At 36.4% G+C, this 22,512-nt stretch overlaps 5 protein-coding genes and 1 long non-coding RNA gene across 6 annotated transcripts; 3 read left to right on the top strand and 3 right to left on the bottom strand.

The window, feature by feature from the left end:
- Positions 1–697: 697 nt before the first annotated feature.
- LOC123322769 (histone H1B-like) lies at positions 698–1,360 on the bottom strand. Its single transcript, XM_044910784.1, has one exon. It carries the CDS (start codon positions 1,358–1,360, stop codon positions 698–700), a length of 663 nt encoding a protein of 220 aa, XP_044766719.1.
- Positions 1,361–3,324: 1,964 nt separating this feature from the next.
- On the top strand, positions 3,325–3,897 carry LOC123322635 (histone H1B-like). Its single transcript, XM_044910591.1, has one exon. The coding sequence runs from the start codon at positions 3,362–3,364 to the stop codon at positions 3,884–3,886; it is 525 nt and encodes a 174-aa protein (XP_044766526.1). The 5' UTR covers positions 3,325–3,361; the 3' UTR covers positions 3,887–3,897.
- A 2,044-nt stretch (positions 3,898–5,941) lies between these two features.
- On the top strand, positions 5,942–6,373 carry LOC123315865 (histone H2B). The gene has a single exon (XM_044901759.1). The coding sequence runs from the start codon at positions 5,950–5,952 to the stop codon at positions 6,319–6,321; it is 372 nt and encodes a 123-aa protein (XP_044757694.1). The 5' UTR covers positions 5,942–5,949; the 3' UTR covers positions 6,322–6,373.
- A 6,770-nt stretch (positions 6,374–13,143) lies between these two features.
- On the top strand, positions 13,144–13,575 carry LOC123322633 (histone H2A). The gene has a single exon (XM_044910590.1). The coding sequence runs from the start codon at positions 13,197–13,199 to the stop codon at positions 13,569–13,571; it is 375 nt and encodes a 124-aa protein (XP_044766525.1). The 5' UTR covers positions 13,144–13,196; the 3' UTR covers positions 13,572–13,575.
- Positions 13,576–14,665: 1,090 nt separating this feature from the next.
- LOC123322632 lies at positions 14,666–17,025 on the bottom strand. Its single transcript, XM_044910589.1, has 2 exons — positions 16,459–17,025; positions 14,666–15,594 (listed from the first exon to the last, which is right to left on the bottom strand). The coding sequence occupies exons 1-2, from the start codon at positions 16,886–16,888 to the stop codon at positions 14,819–14,821; spliced, it is 1,206 nt and encodes a 401-aa protein (XP_044766524.1). The 5' UTR covers positions 16,889–17,025; the 3' UTR covers positions 14,666–14,818.
- A 3,291-nt stretch (positions 17,026–20,316) lies between these two features.
- On the bottom strand, positions 20,317–22,063 carry LOC123322634. The gene is made up of 4 exons (XR_006539187.1): positions 21,960–22,063; positions 21,426–21,615; positions 21,220–21,360; positions 20,317–20,407 (listed from the first exon to the last, which is right to left on the bottom strand). It is a non-coding gene; the product is annotated as an uncharacterized LOC123322634 (long non-coding RNA).
- Positions 22,064–22,512: the final 449 nt, after the last annotated feature.

Here is a 22,512-nt window from a genome sequence, read left to right as displayed (position 1 = left end):
GTCTCTTTCGACATGTGGCTTCTTCTTCCTATCAGAGGGTAGAGTCTATTCGTCGCTGCTTTCGTTTTGTCGATTGCTTGTTTGATATGACTTTTCCTTGATATTCTATCCGGTGCCATCGTACTACCCAACGTATTTTAGCCTCTAACCAAATCTTAAAATCACACATAATTTTGTAAATGGGATGCGCAGTTTGAAGTTGCTTCCAGTATGAATGCAGATTTTCATGGTCAATTAGTCAAATAACGAGATCAATTTCGAAAGAACTGTTCAATCTGAACCCAATCTCGGAAAGAAACGTAGTTTTTTAATTGCGATGACTATGTTGAGTACCTCGGAGCCGGGAGAACATTTATGAAGATATTAAATTTCTGCCGTATATTAATTTCGATGATTTTTTGATCAAAATCGCTATCATCCGATAGCTAGAGTGAAATTCTGAATATTCTGCACCTGAAATTATTCGGCAAAATTCCTGACCGTCAAGTGATTTTTAGAATTCGGGACTTATGTGATAGCATTTTCAAAAATATTTACATTTTCCGAAAAAATCACCTACCGTGTTCAATGGAAACATCTTTTCTGACATCGTTTCTCTAGCGAGTGAAAATCTATAAAAGTAATATTTGATAGAAAATTCTAGAGGCCCTGAAAAGGGCCGGTTTAAAATGTTTTTCCTTCCAAAATTATATAGGTTTTACTTTTTCTTTTTGGGAGACGTTACTTTTTTCGGAGCCGTTACTGATTTGACCGTTTTTGGTTTCGGTGCTTTGGGCTTCTTCGTCGGTGATTTGATTGCCTTCTTAGCTTTCGAGGGAGATTTCGTTAATTTTGGCTTCTTTTCTGTAGCAATTGCCGCTCTCTTTTTCGACCTACTCACTGTAGATGTAGACCTGGCAGGGGATTTGTTCTTCTTGTCGGCTGCCGTTGTAGATGATGCATTCTTATTTGCTCCATCGGCCGACTTGACCAATTTTTTCGCAACCTTCTTCGACGCGTTAGTTGTAGATCCGGCAGCGGCCAATTTGAAAGAACCAGACGCTCCTTTTCCTTTGGTCTGAATCAAGGAACCGGACTGTACAGCGGACTTCAGATATTTTCTTATGAACGGTGCAAGTTTTTCAGAATCGACTTTGTAATTCGAACCGATGTATTTCTTGATAGCTTGCAACGAGGACCCGCTCCTTTCTTTCAATCCTTTGATGGCACTGTTAACCATATCGGAAGTTGGGGGATGGCTGGGTTTGACATGTTTCGACTTTGCTGAGGTTTTTTTCTCGGCTTTTTTTAGCACCTTACCAATAGCACTAGCGGGCGTAGTTGCCTGTCGCACTTCAGACTCGGAGGTTGATAATGACATTGTGTGACAACACTTTGGATTACTTCAGGTTCAGATAGTGGGATCGATATTAGCGAAGTTGACGGAAATTTGACGGGCGATTGGCTTGTAAATGATTGCTAAGGACTTGAAATTGCAAGTTTCCTGCGTAATTTCATGGAATTTAAAGTTTTTTATTTGTACCAATTATTGTGTTCATCATTGCATCGTATTTCGGATGAATGCGATATGGGAAATAGGCCGATATGTTATTTTTGACGGACCGAAACGATTCTTCCCAGACTTGCCAAAGTCGCTCTTGTCATGGTTCCTGGATATTCTTATCATAAGTTATTATTTCGAGATTTGATTCTCCTTGATCGAACAGTTCATGATAAATAGAACTCATTCTTTTATTCATTGACTACCAAAATCCGCATTTTTACTGGATGTAGCGAAATGTTATTGGACAAAAAAATGTCTAATGCTTTGTCGAATCGACCACTGAATTTCTATCGAGAGAATTCGAAAACTATATGAGATTCTAGGATTGACCCACTAAACGAAAAAGATCAAGAAATCGCCAAGATCAGCTTAAACCACTTCGGAGCCAGCTCAAACCTCTCCGAATCCAGCCCTAAACAAAACTTCAGGAAATTGCAATAAAAGATGCCAAAGAAATCAAGGTTGGAAAGAAAATATAAAAGCGGAAAACCATTAAGAGAATTTCATTTATGGTGAATATTGGCACAAGAAACATGAAATTAAAACACTCATTCTCTCAGCGACATTTCGAAAATTTTATTTCCTTCATCAGGCTACAACAAAAGGTTATTGTTACCTAGCATTCAAGTGGATTCAAAAAACAACGAAAAGGTTGTAAAAGAAGTGGTCAAAATATAAAAACTAATATATGAATAAAATGTGAATAACCGAATGACTGAAAGGAAGGACTCAAATTTTTTTTTTTTTTAAATTATGTAAAAGCGAAACATTGAATAAAAACTGACATACATTCGTATTATAAATATCATCTCTTTGATAGAACTTCTTAGAAGATTTTGTTCTCTACATAGTACTTGAAGATTATCTATTATTCTATCTGAATTATCGAACTGAAATTCAACATGTGCATCTCAATTCGAAAACTGTGTACAGTTTCGAGAGTGTTTTAATTTCATATTCCTTGTGCCAATATTCACCTTAAATGAAATTCTCTTGATGGTTTTCCCCTTTTATATTTTATTTCCAACCTTGATTTCTTTGGCATCTTTTGTTGCAATTTCCTGAAGTTTTTTTAGGGCTGGCTTCGGAGAGGTTTGAGCTGGCTCCGAAGTGGTTTAAGTTGATCTTGGCGATTTCTTGATCTTTTTCGTTTAGTGAGGGCGTTCAATCCTAGAATCTCATATAGTTTTCGAATGCTCTCGATAGAAATTCAGTGGTCGATTCGACAAAGAATTAGAAATTTTTTGTCCAATAACATTTCGCTACTTCCAGTAAAATGCTGATTTTGATGGTCAATGAATAAAAGAATAAGTTCTATTTATCATCAACTGTTCGATCAAGGAGAATCAAATCTCTAAATAATAACTTGTGATAAGAATATCCAGCAACCATGACAAGAGCGACTTCGGCAAGTCTGGGAAGAATCGTTTCGGTCCGTCAAAAATAACATATCGGCCTATTTCCCATATCGCATTAGTCCGAAATACGATACAATGATGAACACAATAATTGGTACAAATAAAAAACTTTAAATTCCGTGAGATTACGCAGGAAACTTGCAATTTCAAGTCCTTAGAAATAATTTACCAGCCTATCGCCCGTCAAATTTCCGTCAACTTCTCTAGTATCAATCCCACTTTCTGAACCTGAAGTAATCCAAAGTGTTAAGATCACACAATGTCATTATCAACCTCCGAGTCTGAGGTGCGTCAGGCAACTACGCCCGCTAGTGCTGTTGGTAAGACGCTAAAAAAAGCCGAGAAAAAAACCTCAGCAAAGTCAAAACATGTCAAACCCAGCCATCCCCCAACTTCCGATATGGTTAACAGTGCCATCAAAGGATTGAAAGAAAGGAGCGGATCCTCGTTGCATGCTATCAAGAAATACATCGGTTCGAATTACAAGGTCGATTCTGAAAAACTTGCACCGTTCATAAGAAAATTTCTCAAGTCCGCTGTACAGTCCGGTTCCTTGATTCAGACCAAAGGAAAAGGAGCGTCTGGTTCTTTCAAATTGGCCGCTGCCGGATCTACAACAAAGGCGTCGAAGAAAGTTGCGAAAAAATTGGTCAAGTCGGCCGATCGAGCACATAAGAATGCATCACCTACAAAGGCAGCCGACAAGAAGAACAAATCACTTGCCAGGTCTACATCTACAGTGAGTAAGTCGAAAAAGAGAGAAGCAATTGCTACAGAAAAGAAGAAGCCAAAATTAACGAAATCTCCCTCGAAAGCTAAGAAGGCAATCAAATCGCCGACGAAGAAGCCCAAAGCACCGAAACCAAAAACGGTCAAATCAGTAACGGCTGCGAAGAAAGTAACGTCTCCCAAAAAGAAAAAGTAAAACATATATAATTTTGGAAGGAAAAACATTTTAAACCGGCCCTTTTCAGGGCCTCTAGAATTTTCTATCAAATATTACTTTTATAGATTTTCACTCGCTACAGAAACGATGTCAGAAAAGATGTTTCCATTGAACACGGTAGGTGATTTTTTTCGGAAAATGTAAATATTTTTGAAAATGCTATCACATAAGTCCCGAATTTTGCCGAATAATTTCAGGTGCAGAATATTCAGAATGTCACTTTAGCTATCGGATGATAGTTTCGATCAAAAAATCATGAAAATTGATATACGGCAGAAATTTAATATCTCATTAAATGTTCTGTATGTTCCGAGGTACTCAACATAGTCATCGCAATTAAAAAACTACGTTTCATTACGAGATTCGGTTCAGATTGAACAGTTCTTTCGAAATTGAACTCGTTATTTGACTAATTGACCATTAAAATCTTTATTCATAGTGGAAGCAACGAACTGTAATTCAATCTGCGCATCCCATTCACAAAATTATGTGTGATTTTTAAGATTTGGTTAGAAGCTAAAATATGATGGGAAGTAGTACGATGGCACCGGATAGAATATCAAGAAAAGGTCATATCAAACAAGCAATCGACAAAACGAAAGCAGCGACGAAAAGACTCTACCCTCTGATAGGAAGAAGCCGCATGTCGAAAGAGACAAAATTGAAGATTATTAAAGCCGTTGCTAGGCCTCAACTGACATGAATCAGTTGCCTGGGGTTTCGCGGCAAAGAGCCATATCAAAATAATTCAGGCAACTGAAAACAAGCCTTATTTTTCTCATTATCCTCATCACTGGGTAATGGACGTTTCGAAGCACTGGTAGAAGGATTATTTTCATCGCTTGAATTTCTGGGAAAAATATCCACAGAGGGATGTTTTCGCTTGAAATGTTTTTTTAAATTGGACACTGAATGTTTCTAAGACAGTTGTTGTTTACAGATGTCGCAGGAACACATTATTTTTTCAACGTCTACGATAGAAAAATAAAGCCATATCGGGCTTCTCTTATTCGACATCTTAGCAGAAAGATCGAAACACGCGCTCGAAGGTATATCCTTATAGTATAGTTCACGGTACAAGGTACCTATTTCACGTCTCGACTTAACTCAACTGGAACTATAGAACTAGCGAAGGTATGAAATAAAGTTAAAAAAATTCAAGCACCGTCACTTTGAAGTAACACATACACTAATTGTTGAGTCTCAACTTACAAATGAAACCAAAAATTTCTAGAAACCATGGTAATTACAAACCAATTAGTTTGGAAAAGCCAAAATTGTTGGAATATTGAACTGGGGTGGTTTCCGGATTTTTGCATTTATAAGATTTCTAGAGACCGTGATACTATAAACCAACTCCGGAGCATGTTTACAAATGACAGGACAAAACATTTGGGTTAAGCTAATTTTAATTGCATTTTGATATTTATGGAAATTTCAACTTATTCATAATTTCTGTTTGTTTAATTAAAGAAACTGAATATGAAAATAACAATTATCATGTGTTAAGAATCAAAGAAACCCCAACAATATTCCAGATGAATATCTGGAATACTGTTGGGGCCCCCTGCCGAATGGCAGGGGGCTTGAAAGAAGCAAAGATTGACCGCTTTGAAAGAAGCCGCCCCATAAAAAGAACCGTAACTGTTATAGAGAATGCCGACAAAGTTGTAGATTTTAGATTTATGGCATCTCTGTAACAGAATTAAACATTTGTGAAAAAGGGTGCCTATAAGCACGAGGGTAATTAAGTACAGGTCCAGTTTATATTAGGTACTGTTATTACTGAATTCACAGAAAATCCCCTGTATTCTGCAGAAATCTGTTAATTGAATATCATTTGAAAAAAGATTCATTAAAATTTTAGTATTTACGGACATTTTAGCTTACTTGAATTTTCAAATGGTAGGTACTGTATGAAAAATTACCAAATATAAAAAATGTATATAACTCATGGGCGGAGGCAAATATGTGAGATTTTCCTATCTCATACTTTGTGTCGGTAAGAGGACCATATTTTCGATAAAGTTTTCCACATTACGATGCCTCCGAAAACTAGCGGAAAAGCGGCTAAAAAGGCGGGCAAGGCCCAGAAAAATATTTCCAAGACTGACAAGAAGAAAAAACGGAAGAGGAAGGAAAGTTACGCCATCTACATTTACAAGGTATTGAAACAAGTGCATCCCGATACCGGTATTTCTAGCAAAGCTATGAGTATCATGAACAGTTTTGTGAATGATATCTTCGAACGTATCGCTGCTGAAGCGAGCAGACTTGCTCACTACAATAAACGTTCTACGATTACTAGCAGGGAAATTCAGACTGCGGTACGGCTTCTCTTACCTGGCGAGCTGGCTAAGCACGCAGTCAGCGAAGGTACCAAAGCAGTCACCAAGTACACTAGTTCAAAATGAAGTGGAACACCACATACGTTCTAACCCAATAGGTTCTTTTCAGAGCCACTAATTAGTACTTCCTGGTAATTGGTAACTGGTCTGTTGCTCTTTACTTAGTTGTTGGTCGGAAAAATGCTCCGCTGTATGTAAATTTATTTCCTTCGGTCTAAAACTATCTGACATTGGACCAAAACCTTTCAATTCGAGAACACAATCATTATATGATGATACGGCTATATTAACTAGCTCAAGAGTAGGGATGTGTAGTTCGTTCAATTTCGAGGAACCAGATCGATCTAGATCCATTGCTGAGAAGACCCGGTTCAAAAGACCCGTTCAATTGACCCATTGGTTCTTTTAGGTAGTTGGGTTTTGGGTTGTGATCCAAACATTACGTATGGTTCGAATTCGGATCCGTAGTCCCGTCTCGATCAGTTCACTGTTTTGTTAGGAATTTCACTTCAGTTTAGTTCAGTTGAATTAAATTTTGATAGAATGAAATATGGATGCTTCTTTAGTTGCAAACAGCTGTGTTTTGTGGGCCATAATATTTTTGAGCGGCTGAAAATAGTTAGTTGAGGTCAAATTCGTGAGAGAACCGAGAGAAATATTGACCCCAGTGTAGAAAAAATTCAAAAACCAAAAGTCTTTCGAAAGGAAATGGATATCGGACGATTCAAATTTTGAAATGGAGACATCATTGATTTACAGGTTCGAAATTCGTGAGATCTAGTCTCATTAATTTCGTCAAAACCTGAAATTTTTGAAATCAAGATTATGTTATTGCTGCGAATCCAAATATTTTCCTCAAATTAATCTGAAAAAAAGTTGTAGAATTGACCAATCACTCAAAATTTACTTTCATCCATATAGACATAATAACAAAAATTTCTACTAGTCCTAGTTCCTAAATCTATCATACTTTCTTCAACAAGGAGCCGTTGATTCACTTGCGAAATGCAAGTAATATAAGTTCATTTTATTACGACTACCATCTGTTTCCTTTGGGTCAGTCTGAAACCCGTCTAACTATTCGGGTACCTGGGTCATGAAGAGACGGAATTATGAATCATTCTTTCGATTCCAGATCTTCCGATCTCCAGATCCCATATCAATTTTGTGGGTCGCATGGAGCCGTTTGGCTCATTCGACCCAGTTGAACGAACGGGTCATTTTTCGGGTGAAGAACTGAACGAACCATTGGTTCTAACGAACCGGGTCTTTTGATTCGTTCGTTCGTGAACGACACATCCCTACTCAAGAGTAACCTCTAAAATAGAGAAGGAACTGCAGAAACATTGCCACAGGATAGAAGAATGGATGAACAAATGGAAAATCAGAGCAAATCCGGAGAAGAGCAGTGGAATTATTTCTACTACAAGAGGACAGGAAAGAACCCTCGAATAACTTAAAAATAAACAATGTACCAATTCCATGGACCAGAAGCGTGAACTACCTATTAATAACCCTAGACGAAAAATTGAATTTCAACAAACACGTCAGGAACGTCGAAGTTAAAGCAAGAAGAATCAAAAGTTTCATGTACCCATTAGTGAACAGAAAGAGCAAACTAGATAAAACAAACAAAATGAAGATATATTAGGGTGACTAGACGTCCGTCATTGTGACTGACAGTCCGTCAATCGTCCAAGAAGTCCGTCACTGGAAATCGTCCGTCAAAATCTTGAATTTAATTCAGTATTTTTCTCAAGATCATATGAGATGGATAATAAAGAAAGAAAGTGCAAAATTCTTTCAAAAGAATTTCCATTCCTTAAAAAAACAAAACTTAATTCTGAAGTCCAATGTACGAAGGGTCAATTCGGCATTGTATTTGGAGAAAGAAGGTATATTATACGGCATGTTTCAAGTTACAAACATAAAATTATGGTTAATGCAGCAGCGTCTTCCTCCCTGACCAAATATTTCAGTCATTCAAATTTTGGGGGTGAAGAAGCTTCTCTAGCAAAGCCTGAAGACCTGTTCTCAGTCCAAAGTGTAATGCACAACCATTGTATTAAGATTATTATATTTTCGTTTTTGTGTTGTGATATACTTGTATTATTTTTCTGTTTCCAATAAATCATTTTTATTTAACACTATACGGGGTAGGAAGCTGAGTAGCTGGAGGCATATACAGGGTGAGGTTGTTGAAAAACATGAAAAAATGTTATTTTCAGTTCTCACAAACGGTTTTATCGAATGAAATGAATTTCGAGTAATTTGGCGTTCATAAATAAAAATTATCTATGAAATTCGAAAAATTGGGTACCTACTTTGTCCGCATGCAACCCTTTTAAAATCTATCCCCGGGTTTCATAAAGCTTGATCAGGGAATCAACGCTTGATGGACGAATAGACGTCAATTTGTTTTCAATCGATAATTCAGTCATGATCATCATCAGAATATTATTCCCGCATCGAATTATGATGTTCATACATCCATTTAATTATTCTCAATTGCTATTTTTTTAATATATTAAGAAATGGAAGGTCTCAGTGATTTCGGTTGAGTAATCGAATGACTATCAAATCGTTGATCGGACAATCAAAGTTTTATGAAACCCGATGTAAATCTTTTTATCAAGGCTACATCGGAAGAATGGTACATGAAAAAATTTTTTCTTTTGACCTCAATAATCTACTGTAAAATATTTTTACGATTCAAAGACTCGCCCTTTATATAAATATATACACATTCACCAGGTCCGTCCGTCATTGAACTGGGGATTATCTGGTCAGCCTATATCAGATATATAATACAATAATACGACCGATGACATACGCAGCCACAAGCTGGAAGAACACTACAGAAAGGAACATGAGAAGACTTCAGAGAGTTCAAAACATATCGATAAGGCTGACACTAAACGCACCGTGGTATCACACGAATGAACAACTCCACAAAGAGATATAGATATCCCACAATCGAAGAGCACCTACAAAAAATGAACGAAAAACTGGAAGAAAAAATGAAAATACACAATAATCCACTGATTAGAGAAATAATGGAATAAACAGAAGTAAAGCGATACAGACAAAGAGAGACTATATAAGACGGCGGAAATAAGAAGACTACTTCGTCCCGCGAGACCAGAGAGACATACGATACGATAGTTACGATACGATCCATTTTGACCGGAGTTAAGGGTTAAATAATCGGATCGCGACCCCCAGAGTCAGCTCGCTGAGCGGCATCACCCCTATAGAAAATCTACAAATCCTCAAGTTCGTGTGTTGAATTAAGCCAGGTAGGTGATTAAATATCACCTACCTACAAATAATATAGTGCATAAAATCCTCATTTTTTCAATTTATTCAATTCCAAAACGCGACCTGTTTTGGATTACTAAATTATTTGGCGTATGTCCAGCGCTTTCATTAACGGTCCTTCGTAGCCGAATTAATAATTCTATTTGATATCCCATTTGTGCGCTTTGTTCCACCACTAAAATTTAGCATATTTTCGAACCGAACAAATTCGTAAACGAGATTGTTACCTGAAATGTCGAAGTTCATTTTCTGTAGGCGGTACTGAGCCAACCCTTATCTTGACAATCTTCTGCGAAAATAGTCGTTTTTCAATATCTACCTTTCGCAGAATTCATTCAGTGAGTTAAAATGTCTCTGAGGTGTGAAGAAACGACTTGTGCAGAGTAAAAAACAACGAAAGGTTTACATTGAACGAACTGGGTGCATACTAAATGCGGCGATCATTGCAGAAAGTGATCGAACAAAATAGCCGGCATTCAAAGTTCGCTTCAAAACCCTGAAAACTACCTTCAAAGCCTTCGATAGTATACAATTCAAGATTGCCAACCAATCATGCGGAGCGGAGCAATTAGAGTCCCTAGAAACCGAAAATCAATTGCGGGCGAAGATTGAGAAAATTTATTTTGATAAACAGACAATTCATAGCGAATTGATAGTGTCGCATCATCTAAACGCTCACATGGATCATCGAACCCCAAGCTTCCGAAAATCACACTTCCTGTTTTTAGCGGCGATTTAAGCACATGGAAGAACTTTGTCGATCTATTTTCGATATTAGTCGACGAAAATGAGCAATTGTCCGGAATCGAGAAATTCCAATACTCGGGTGTTTCCATGTCGCATGAAAATTATGAAATTGCATTTTTAAATTTGAAGAAGCTTTTGGAATCAAATCATAAAAGTTCCGAAGTTTGAGAAAGAAAACTTAGTTTTGCTACGAAAGTTAGTCAATTCATTCTCAGAAAATTTATCGGCATTGGAGAATCTCCGTTTCCCTGTAGAAAATTGGTGCTTTCCGTTATTTAACTTAATGTTAAAGAAGTTAAACGAAAAAACACGCATGACATTTGAATTGCAGTATAACACGGTGGAAATACCAACATTCAGGGAACTTCCGTACTTCCTCAACAATCATTGTAAGGCGTTGGAAGCCTCAGGGCATTCCCAGGTAACAACTGAACCTTCTAAGTTAACCGGACGAAGGGCGTCAACGAGGTTCGTTTGTCACCAATTAATTCATCGAAGCCGACACCAGCCTTGAAATGTGAGTTCTGCGAAGGCAAACACTCTAGTTATAAATGCTCAGATCTGTTGAAAAAGACTGTACAGGAACGACGCGCCTAAACGTCAAACCACAAATTATGCTTCAATTGTTTGAGATCATCGCATGTAGCACAAAATTGTCAATCTAAATCGAAACACGAGCTCGAAGGTATACCTTATACTATAGTTCACGGTACAAGGTACCTATTTCACGTATCGACTCAACTCAACTGGAACTATAGAACTAGCGAAGGTATGAAATAAAGTTAAAAAAATTCAAGCACCTTCACTTTGAAGTAACACATACACTAATCGTTGAGTCTCAACTTACAAATGAAACCAAAAATGAAACTTTTTGCTTCTATAAGATTTCTAGAGACCATGGTACTATAAACCAACTAGTTTGGAAAAGCCAAAATTGTTGGATTGGAATATTGAACTGGGGTGGTTTCCGGAGCATGTTTACAGACGACAGGCCAAAAAATTTGGGTTACGCTAATTTTAATTGCATTTTGATATTTATGAAGGTCTTTTTGGAAATTTCAACTTATTCATAATTTCTGTTAGTTTAGTTATAAAGAAACTGAATATGAAAATAACAATTATCAATTATCATGTGTTTAGAATCAAAGATGCCCCAACAATATTCCAGATATTCGGCAGGAGGCTTCAAAGAAGCAAAGATTATCCTCTTTGAAAGAAGCCGCCCCATAAAAAGAACAGTAACTGTTATAGAGAATGCCGACAAAGATGTAGATTTTAGTTTTATGGCATCTGTGTTACAGAATGAAACATTTGTGAAAAAGGGTGCCTACAAGCACGAGGTTAATTAAGTACATGTCCAGTTTATAATAGGTACTGTTATTACTGAATTCACAGAAAATCCTCTGCATTCTGCAGCAATCTGTTAATTGAATATCATTTGAAAATAGATTCATTAAAATTTTAGTATCTACGGACATTTTAGCTTAATTGAAATCTCAAATGGTAGGTACTGGGTAAAAAATTATCAAAATAAAATCAATACGGTAACACCGAGTCACGATACTAAAAAGAAAATTATTCTATCGTGGCACCGAGTGTTATCGGAGCCTGTTTCGTCACAGCATATAACGTTAGCATGGTTCTTGGATTCTTGGGAAAATCGTAAATGTACAGGGTGTTTTCTAATTGAATGTCAATATTTATGGGGGTGATTTTTGGGCCCATTTTAAGAAAAAAACTTCATATGAACATATGTTCTAAATGTCTTTTCTTTTAAGATACAGGGTGGTAAAATTTTCAAAATTGAATCATTTATTTTCAATATCTACAATACCACTTCAAATATTTCAATGAAATTTGTCATACATGTATACTATGAATCAAGAGGCATTTTTTAATATATACCTTTTTTTTTTATTTCCACCAGTGACGTTCGTACTTAATTTGACCTACCTATTTTGGCAAACATTGATGGTACGCCACAGATTTTTAATGAAATAAAAATTATATTTGAAATTCCCAATAATTTATTATCAAAATTGATCACTTGACTTTTTAATCCGATTCACAGTTTCCGCTTAAAAAAATAAAAACCGTTTCTTTGCATGATCATAACAATATCCTTAAGGCGGTGAACACATATGAGCGGCCGCGGCCACGATCACGATCGAGAGCGTCCCATGCAAATGTCATATTCCGCACATAATATCACGATCTGTTCAGCGATATAGCGGCTTTCAGTCGCGATGTCTCACGATCGTGATCGTGATCGTGGCCGCGGCCGCTCATATGTGTTCACCGCTTAATACATACCTACATATGACAATATCATCACCATGCAGAGACATACGTAAATTTCATTTTGAAGGTGAAACCCGTGAGTCAAATTCAAAAGATCAAATTTGCTCACGTCAGTGGCGTGCCACTGACTGTCTAAATAATACCACCCTATATCTCAAAAGGTAAGACGTTTAGGACATATGTTCATATAAAGTTTTTTTCTTGAAATGGGCCCAAAAATCACCCCCATAAACATTGACATTAAATAAGGAAACACCCTGTATATGTTGAACAGAAGTGGCCCAAGTACTGATCCTTAGGGTACTCCAGCATCTACATCTCTTGTTAAATGAAGATTTCAGCGGTCGATTCGATTAAGTATCATAAAATTTCTAGCGTAAGAGTATAAATGGATGCTATTCGACAATCTAGAGGAACACGGGCCCGCCCCTTCTAGAGCGTCTAGGCGTCCGCTAATTGGCGGAATGAAAAGAGCATGAATATCAAGCACGAATGTGTTCCTGTGTGACTATAAAAATCGTAACGATAATTTATTGAGCAACGTCTAGTAACTGTTGATAAATTCATTGATCATGTCGGGTCGTGGTAAAGGTGGTAAAGTTAAGGGTAAAGCGAAGTCTCGTTCAAATAGAGCGGGATTACAGTTTCCCGTTGGACGTATCCATCGTTTGTTACGAAAGGGAAATTACGCCGAACGAGTAGGAGCGGGAGCACCCGTTTACCTGGCAGCTGTGATGGAATATCTCGCTGCTGAAGTATTGGAATTGGCCGGTAACGCCGCTAGAGACAACAAGAAAACTAGGATTATTCCACGCCATCTTCAGTTGGCCATTAGAAACGACGAGGAATTGAACAAGTTACTTTCTGGAGTCACTATTGCCCAAGGTGGAGTTTTACCGAATATTCAAGCGGTACTTTTGCCGAAAAAAACCGAAAAGAAATCGTGAATAATTCGCAGCACGATCAACTCTATCGAAAGGCCCTTTTCAGGGCCGCAACCTACTATCGCTAAAGAAGTTCGCTATATTTGAACGACGATGAGGTAACTCGATCTCAGTCCCCTCCGGCAGATTTTGATAAGAAGTGAATCTCGTAATGACACGTAGTTTTTGAATTGAGATGCCTTGTTGTATTATTACAGTTAACTCCTCCGAGTACAAATCTTCCGCTTCAACGCGCCGAATTTCAAATGCATATTTTCAACGGTCCATTCTACACAGTCTGTGATCAATTGCCCAAAACTTTCGGTTCACCTCGAAGACTATGAGGGATTATGAGATTTGGTTCGAATTGATCATACAATATTTGAGTAATTGATCTAATACTTTGTCGGATCGACCATTCAAAAATAAATTCCAAATGATAGTATCGAACAGAAATTCAACAAGCTCATTCCAATTCGAAAACTATGTCCGATTTCAAGATTTGGTTCGAATGGATCCAACAGTTTCTGGGAAATTGGTTTCATACTTTGTCTAAGCGACAAATGTCAAGAGATACACTAAACTCTGAGGATTTTCAAGAATTCGTCGGATGAAGGATTCTGATATAGATTCCAAAAAAAACGAAATTTTACCAAAAAGTTCAATTTTTCGTTCATTGTCAGTAGGTCAACAAAATCTTCCATCTGATTGGCTCCTGACACATTAGTGCAAGAATTTAGACAGGAGCAAGTCGATTATTTCAATTTTTTAATTGAATATGGTTCAGACTGTGAGTGAAAACCCAAAAAAATTTTAGAAAATTTTTTAGAAATTGGTTTGATACTTTGTCGAATCGACCACTGACATATCCACTTCTATCGAAACTTTCGAACTGGAATTCAACAGAAGCGTCTCAAATCGAAAATTATATGAAATTTTAAGGTTTGGTTTCTGAGAAATTGATATAATACTTTCTCGAATCGACCACTGAAAACTAAATTTCTATCGGAAGTATCGAACGAAGTATGAGGCTTACTGTTCCCTTTTATTATTATTATTTTTATAAAATTTACCATACGTTAACATCACGCTCTGCGCTCATCATCATCATCATCATCATCATTTATTCACCATCAAAATATATTACATGGCAGGTCAAAATACAATAAGTTCAAAAATAGAACAGTATAAAATATAAATATAAAAGACGAGAAACATTTGAATACACATACAAAAGGTCCAAACATATAAATGTAAAAATGTAAGCACGGTTATTCATCGAACTTAATGTTCCAGAATTCTTCGAACTTATAAATAGTGTTTTTAATTAACGTTTCCTTAATCTTCTTCAGCAACCTATTTCGTGGAAGCATCCGCATTTTTGATGGAAGTCTATTATAAAATTTAACCCCAAAATGATTAGTGCCAGTCTGTGTTTTTTTGAGGCGATGATACTCAATGCTAAGTTCATTTCTGTTCCGTGTACCATAGTGATGATTGTCATCATTTCTCCTGAATTTAGCTCTATTATCATGGACATACATTATACAGTTAAGTATATACACAGATGTTACGGTGAGTATACCCAATGATCGAAACAACTCTCTGCATGAAATGATTCTTGGGACTCCAAGAATGGCTCTGATAGCTTCCTTTTGTTTCAGGAGTACATCAATCAGTCCGGAACTATGACCCCATAATATTATGCCGTATGTAGCAGTCTGGTGGAAGTTGGCGAAATAGGTCAACCTAGATATGTCCGTGCCTGCAACCTCCCTCATCCTACGTATGGTGAAAATTGCAGTCGAAAGCCTCTTCAATAGTGATGTTGTGTGAGTGTTCCAGGTAAGTCGATTGTCCACAGTCACACCTAACAATCTGATACACTGCGGAGCCTCATTGCCGGCTACTATCATACGGTGGGACTTATCCACATTGAGTTTTAATCCATTCACGCTAAACCATTTTTCAGCACAAGCCAAAGTCTTGGCACCTCTAATTTCTAGTTCTGCTCTCCTGGACGAGTCATTTACAAAGCTGGTGTCATCTGCAAACATCGAGGTAAGGGAGCACGGTACATTCAGCGGTAAGTCATTTACGTATAACAAAAACAATAAGGGACCTAAAATTGATCCCTGGGGCACTCCATATCTAAGAACCCCCACCCGTGACACTGCATCATTCCACGAGACCACCTGTGTTCTATTCTCCAGGTATGATTTGAAAATAGCCAACGCATTTCCTCTAACTCCATAAATTTCCAACTTTTGAAGTAGTATTTCTCCTACCACACTATCAAATGCCTTTGATAGGTCGCAGGCCAAAACCTCAACTAATCTACCTCTATCAACTGCCTCAATAACATTATCCATCAACGCAATCAGCGCTGTCATAGTTGATCTACCTGATCTAAATCCATGCTGGCATTGATCGAGAACCAGTGTCCTGTCGAGAAAACCCAACAATCTTCCCTTCAATATTTCCTCCAATATTTTCGAAAAAGTAGGCAGAATAGATATTGGCCTATAATTAGTGCATTCGTCTTCATTTCCACTTTTATGAACGGGAATTATTCTTGCAAATTTTAGTGGTTCAGGAAAAACTCCCTGCTCGAGACATTGATTAAAGATATCACACATAAACTTAGAGATTTTTGGGTAAATCCTTTTCATCAATACCACATTCATTCCGTAGATATCCGCAGTTTTTTTATTTTTTAACCTTTTAATAATCTGATTCAGCTCATCGATTGTAACCGGATAGTTGAACATTGAACCTGAGGATCTGGGTACCCTCGAAGCAGTCTTTCTCATCAAATTTATTGCTTCTATGGCAGAAGGTGAGCACTGATTTGAAATTGTCGCTCCTATATTAGAAAAGAAACAATTGAGTTCATCTGCGGTCAATTTACCTTCTTCTTTCCTCTTCTCTCTCGACTCAGCAGTTTCTTCCCCTATTACTCTCCATATGGCCTTTGTTTTATCCTCTGATGAACTTATATACTCACTGTTCACTTTCTTCTTTTCTGCAGTGTGACTTTCTCTCAGAGATCGTTTCAACAATTCTACGAGTTTCTTGGAGTCATCACTCTGACGAATACTGTGGATTGTCAGAGCCGCATCAACTGCCTTCTTCAAAGCCACATTTGAAGCATTTCTGTGAACATATTTTTTATTCCTGTTTACATTTACCGTCTTCAAAGGAAAACAGCTATCGAAGCAGCCTTTAAATACTGCATGAAATCTATCAAAAGTCTCTTCAGCTCTTTCGGATTTGAGTGAATCCCAGTCAATATCACTTAGTTTCTCCTCAAATTTAATTATATTTCTCCTCGTTATCATATGCCTAGTTATATATTTCCTTTTTGTTACAGATGTCTCATTAAGCAATTTAATTTCTTGTACTGAATGATCCGACAAGTGTGGGTCGTATGTTTTACTTTTGTAAGTTTCCTTGTATATGTTCGTAATAAATATATTGTCAACACATCCGAATATTTCATGTTTCTGCAGTCGATATAAAGTTGTTAAATTTCAGAATAAAATAGTGGTTTTATAAACATTGAGTATACTATAATTTGTTTTCAAAAGTGGAAATTTTCACAAATCAAACGAGAACAGGACATAAGATAATTCAATTCAGAACAATTCGTTGAATGTACCATACGGTGGGTGCCAACAAAAAAAAGTGCATGCAAACACAAATATCAGACAGCCCATATAGGAGGACATACATGCTCGGATAATTCTAGAATATGGCCGAAGAAAATTCTCATGTCACAATAAAACAACTTTACGATGAGGTGGTTAATTCAAAGAAAGAAATAAAGAATTCGATTGCTGCAAGCGAATCAAGAATACTGTTGGAACTGCAGGCCCTAAAAAAAGAGTTGAAGAACTAGAAACAGAAAATCAATTTTTGAAAAGTGAAATAGAAAATACACATCGAATAAATAAGAAGAATAATTTAATTTTTTACACCCGAATTCCTCTGTGAAGAAATAAAACGCCTTATGCGGATAGAAATCAAAGCCAACGACATCAACAACTGCTATAAATTAGGAAAGAAAGAAAAGGCCCCCATTAAAGTAGAATTAATATCTTATTTAAAAAAGAAAGAAATCTTATCGAATGCGAAAACATTAAAAGGATCATACTTGAGAATATCGCATGACTTGACGGAGAAACAGCATGAGGAATACAAAATTTTAAAAACTAATTTATTGAAAGCTAAGGCAAACGGTTCTCGAAATTCATTCATACGAGGGAACCGCCTTATAGTCGGAAATAAATCTTACACAGTGGAAGACTTAGAGCATAACCAACCAGAAAACAAAGCAGATAGTGCGCCATACCAACACCAATAAGAAACGAACAAGCGAGTGCAGTATTCGAAAGTGAAGGGGATGAAAGTTCAAAGGAGGTGAATTGGGAGCAGTGGCGGCTCGTGGTCATGAGAGCTGAGGAGGCTAATAGTTTTCGAGGAGTGTTGGAACAAACTCTTATCAGTCAATAAAGTATACTTCTTCAACATAATGAAAAGTTGTCAGTTCTAAGATTAATTTTGAATGCAAGAGGATGCTATATGCTCCTTTTACTTGTTATGCCTTTCGATAGATCGCGGTGAATTTTTCAAATCTGAAAATCCCGTTTTGAACCATGAAGTATATCTATTCTGTTTGATGAGAAAATAGTAAATATGGCCAGCAAAATAATTTTTCCCGTTTGATCGATCCAGTTAACCAATCACATTTATCGTACCAAACAACACTGAAACTTCTATTCTGACGCTTTCAGTAGACTTTAGTGTAATTAAAATTAAATTTGGTGGAGGTCTTGTAAAGGTTTTAACAACGTGTACAGTTAATTCTCAATATTCAATTCCATTTTATTTTTTGATCCGTATCAGTACTTACCCCTAACGCCCTAACAAAACAAGAATATATCACAAATTTCCCGAAGTTCCAGTTCTCCACGAAGTCGTTACATTCAAATTGAAAATGGAAATCATAACAACTACCGCCGGACAACGCCCCTACCGTCGGAGATCAAGCGAATATTGTCGAAGACGGCACGAAAGAATCAATGGAGAACAGGGGAGCTGAGCCTCCTCTGGTACATTTTACGGGCGAATATGGTACAGTAAGTCAGCTGAATTCTTGTTCGGCTAGTACGCGAGTCCAGAGAACGTATGCGTGAGTTACACTATCAACGGAGGCAGCAGGCCAACAGCCTCCGTCCGAATAGGCAGTACTAGGAAATATTCACATTCACATTCGACGCGGCGGACGCGCACGCACCCGGTGGATTGTATGATTGTTATGCTGGATTTTTATGAGCGGAGGACCGAAAAATGAACTAATTTTTATCTGAATATCTACTTCAGGTGTTCGGAAAATTTATATAGAAATTACTTTCTGAAAATGAGGACATGCCCGAAGTGAATGTATTTTAGCTCTAAGCTTTATGAGGAGGCTTAGCCTCCCTTGCCTCCTCTGACGAGCCGCCCTTGATTGGGAGGATACAGAAACTTTGGATGAAGCAAGTACGTCACAAACAGGACCAGAGAGAAAACAAATCCAAAGTAGAAAAGTTACTCCAAAATCTACTATCGGAACTAGAGTATTCAAGAAAAAATGTCCTAACAAACAATTAAGGTTGAGACCAAGGAATGGATTTCTCAACAGTAGGATAAAGAAGCAGAAAAGAAGGTTTTTATTTCAATAATAAATAAAAATACTTTAATAAATTAATTCTAATAGGACTCAAATAACTAAAAATAAACTTACATGTCTTTTTTGTTGCTTTGGTATCTTTCATAATGAAACGTTATATAAGGGATTACGAATGCACAGTATATGATACTATCATAGTAGATATTAATTACCTAAAAAACCATAAATTAAAATTCAATAATAATTTCAACATACTGTATATAAATATACCTAGCTTAAATTTAAATTTGCCTGAATTGATCATATTTTTGAAATATTTATCTTTGGATTATGGAATCATTGTACTCACTGAAACGTTTCAAATTGAAAATTGTTATCTATTTCAATTAAATGGATTTAATTGTATTTATAATGAAGGTAGTTACAATAAGAACGATGGAGTGGTCGTGTCTACGTTAAAGAGAACCTTAAATTCAGTTATAAAATTGTTGAAATTGGGGAAACAAAAACTATAGATATTTTAATAAAAGGAGCATGCAATAAAGATATGAAGGTAACAGCCATATATAGATCTCCACATCAGTGTACAAAACTGTTCAATGAAGGTTTATACAACTATCTGCAAACAATATCATGTCAAAGGCACTTGATAGTGGGTGATATTAATATTAACATCCTATCCAATGAAGATTTCGCTGAGGAATACAAAAATATTAACACTTTGGGATTTGTATCGTTCATAAACAAATGCTCTAGACCGGCTAGCGGCTCTTGTCTCGATCATTTTTATGCTAAGGGCTGGAATACGAAGAGTACTTCAGACTGCATGAATGGCTATATTCTGGACTATTTAATAACTGACCACAACCCGACTATGATATCTTGCGGCAAAGCTAAGGAACCCAAACAATTAGGCACTACGAACAAAGAAAAGATTTACATAAATTATGGGCAACTTAAACAAGACCTGGCAAGGAATGTATACGGAAACAAACGTAGATTCAGTTGCTGAAATATTTATTAACATTCTCACAAACTATATAAAAAAAAATACCATTCATGTAAAAATCGAAAACAAAAATATCAAACGTAAGTCCTGGATAACACCATCCTCATTAAAATCAATAAATGAAAAAAATAATATGTACAAGGAACTTGTACATCCGTACATCCGTAAAATCTAGACCTGAAAGAAAAATATTCTGAGTTAAGGAATCGAATACATAAGCAGAGTGATGCTGCAAAGCAAAACTACTTTCAGAAATATATTTCAAGAAATGAATCTGAACCGAAGGCTTTATATGGGATTATGTAAGTAGAGAATGTTATGATATCAAACCTGCAACAAAGATTGATGTAATAAAAACAACGGAGGGAGTGAAACTTTCTTTATGGCTCCTACAGATCCGAAGGAAGTCGAAAATATCATTGAAAGTTTGAAAAATGGGAAGTCACCAGGAATAGACGGCATACGTGCAGAGACACTGAAACAGATAAAGGAGGAAATCTCCGAACCCCTTCGCAATGTTATCAATTATTGTTTCGAAAATGGTATTTTTCCGAACATATTAAAGGTAGGCCTAATGAAACCTCTTTATAAAGGTGGAGATAAGACCGAAATATCTAACTATAGGCCTATTTCATTGATTTCAAATGTGTCTAAAATAATAGAAAAAATTTAAAAAAAAAAGAATGATAAAATTTCTGGAGCACAAAGGCATATTAGAGAAGAGCCAATATGGATTTAGACAAGGTAGAGCTACAGAGGATGCTATAGGAGATTTAATTGGAAAAATACAGGAATGCTTGGGTGAACAAATTCCAAGCGTGGATCTTGTCAAAGTTTTTGACACTGTCTGCCATAAAAGGCTTCTAAATAAACTGTAGAACTATGGTTTCCGCGGCAAAAGCCTTGATCTACTAAAGAGCAACTTAACGAATCGCCAACAGATTGTAGATATAGGTGGAGATATGAGTTCTTCAAGGACAGTTACTTACGGCGTTCCTCAGGGCACGGTCATTGGTCCACTTCTGTTTTTAGTGTACATTAATAGCTTGTCCCGATGTACAAGTGAAAGCAGTATAATTGGCTTCGCAGATGATACCACCATACACTACAGAGGTAATACATGGGACGATCTGAAACATAAAGCAGAGAAGACTTTCAGACATATACAGAAATGGTTTCAAGCGAACAAACTCACCTTAAACCTTGACAAAACAAAATACATGCCCTTTTCGTCATATTCCTTGGGTCCAATAGGGCATCTTGAAATAAATCCAGAAATGAAGATTCCAGAGACAAAATTCATTAAATATCTCGGGATAGTAATTGATGTCAACTTGAAATGGGACCATCACATTAGTCATGTAGGTAAAAAACTTAGAGGTCTCCTGAATAAAGTCAGAATTATGAAGAAATATTTGAAAAGCCCTAAATATTTGATAATATTGTTCAATGCCCTGGTTCAGTCTCAAATCAATTATGGCATCTTGGGATGGGGTGGAGTTTATGATGTTCATCTTGAAAAACTGAATACTATGCAAAAATGGATATTGAGAATAATCCATGGCAAAAAATTACATATCCGAGTGAACCACTATATCAGACATCCAAAATTTTAGACACAAGGCAGCTCTACACACTCAAAATAGTAATTAATATTTTCAAAGGAAAAATAATATTGGAAAAAAGAATCATCCATATACTACAAGAATTAAAAATAATATGTACTTACCAGAAATCAAGAGCAAAGAAAAGAATAGGAAAAAGATACTTTTATTATCTCGCACCGCGCATATATGAGAAGATTCCTGAAGATCTGACAAAAATAAAAAATTACAAGCAGTTTAAAAAAAAAATTAAATTCTGGATTACAGAAAGAGGTCGCAAATATGCGGAAACACTTATAAATCAAACTTAAAGAATTGCACTGGAATGGTATAAGTTATTCCGATTTATGCAAAGATTATATACTATTATATACTATTTATGGACTGACCTGAATTGATAAACTTACCGAATTGATACACTTACGAATTGACATCTCACCCACTACACGATTTGTGAGCTGATATGTTGTTCGGAATATTACGTTTATTACGTTAGTTGACTGAAAAATAAGTTTAGTTGTGTACACCCACAGGTTAAAGGAAAGTGAAAATGTTAATTTATAGTTACGCACAGGTTGTAAATTCTAGAATTGAAAACCTCTGTAACTCATCATGTTTATTTATGTTAAATAAACATTATTATTATTATTATTATTTTATTTGGTTTGATTATGAATA

Source organism: Coccinella septempunctata, chromosome 1 (genome assembly GCF_907165205.1).
Source record: "Coccinella septempunctata chromosome 1, icCocSept1.1, whole genome shotgun sequence".
NCBI classification, from domain to species: Eukaryota; Metazoa; Arthropoda; class Insecta; order Coleoptera; family Coccinellidae; genus Coccinella; species Coccinella septempunctata.
Note: the sequence above shows the minus strand (reverse complement) of the source record. Positions and strands in the feature narration are given on the sequence as shown.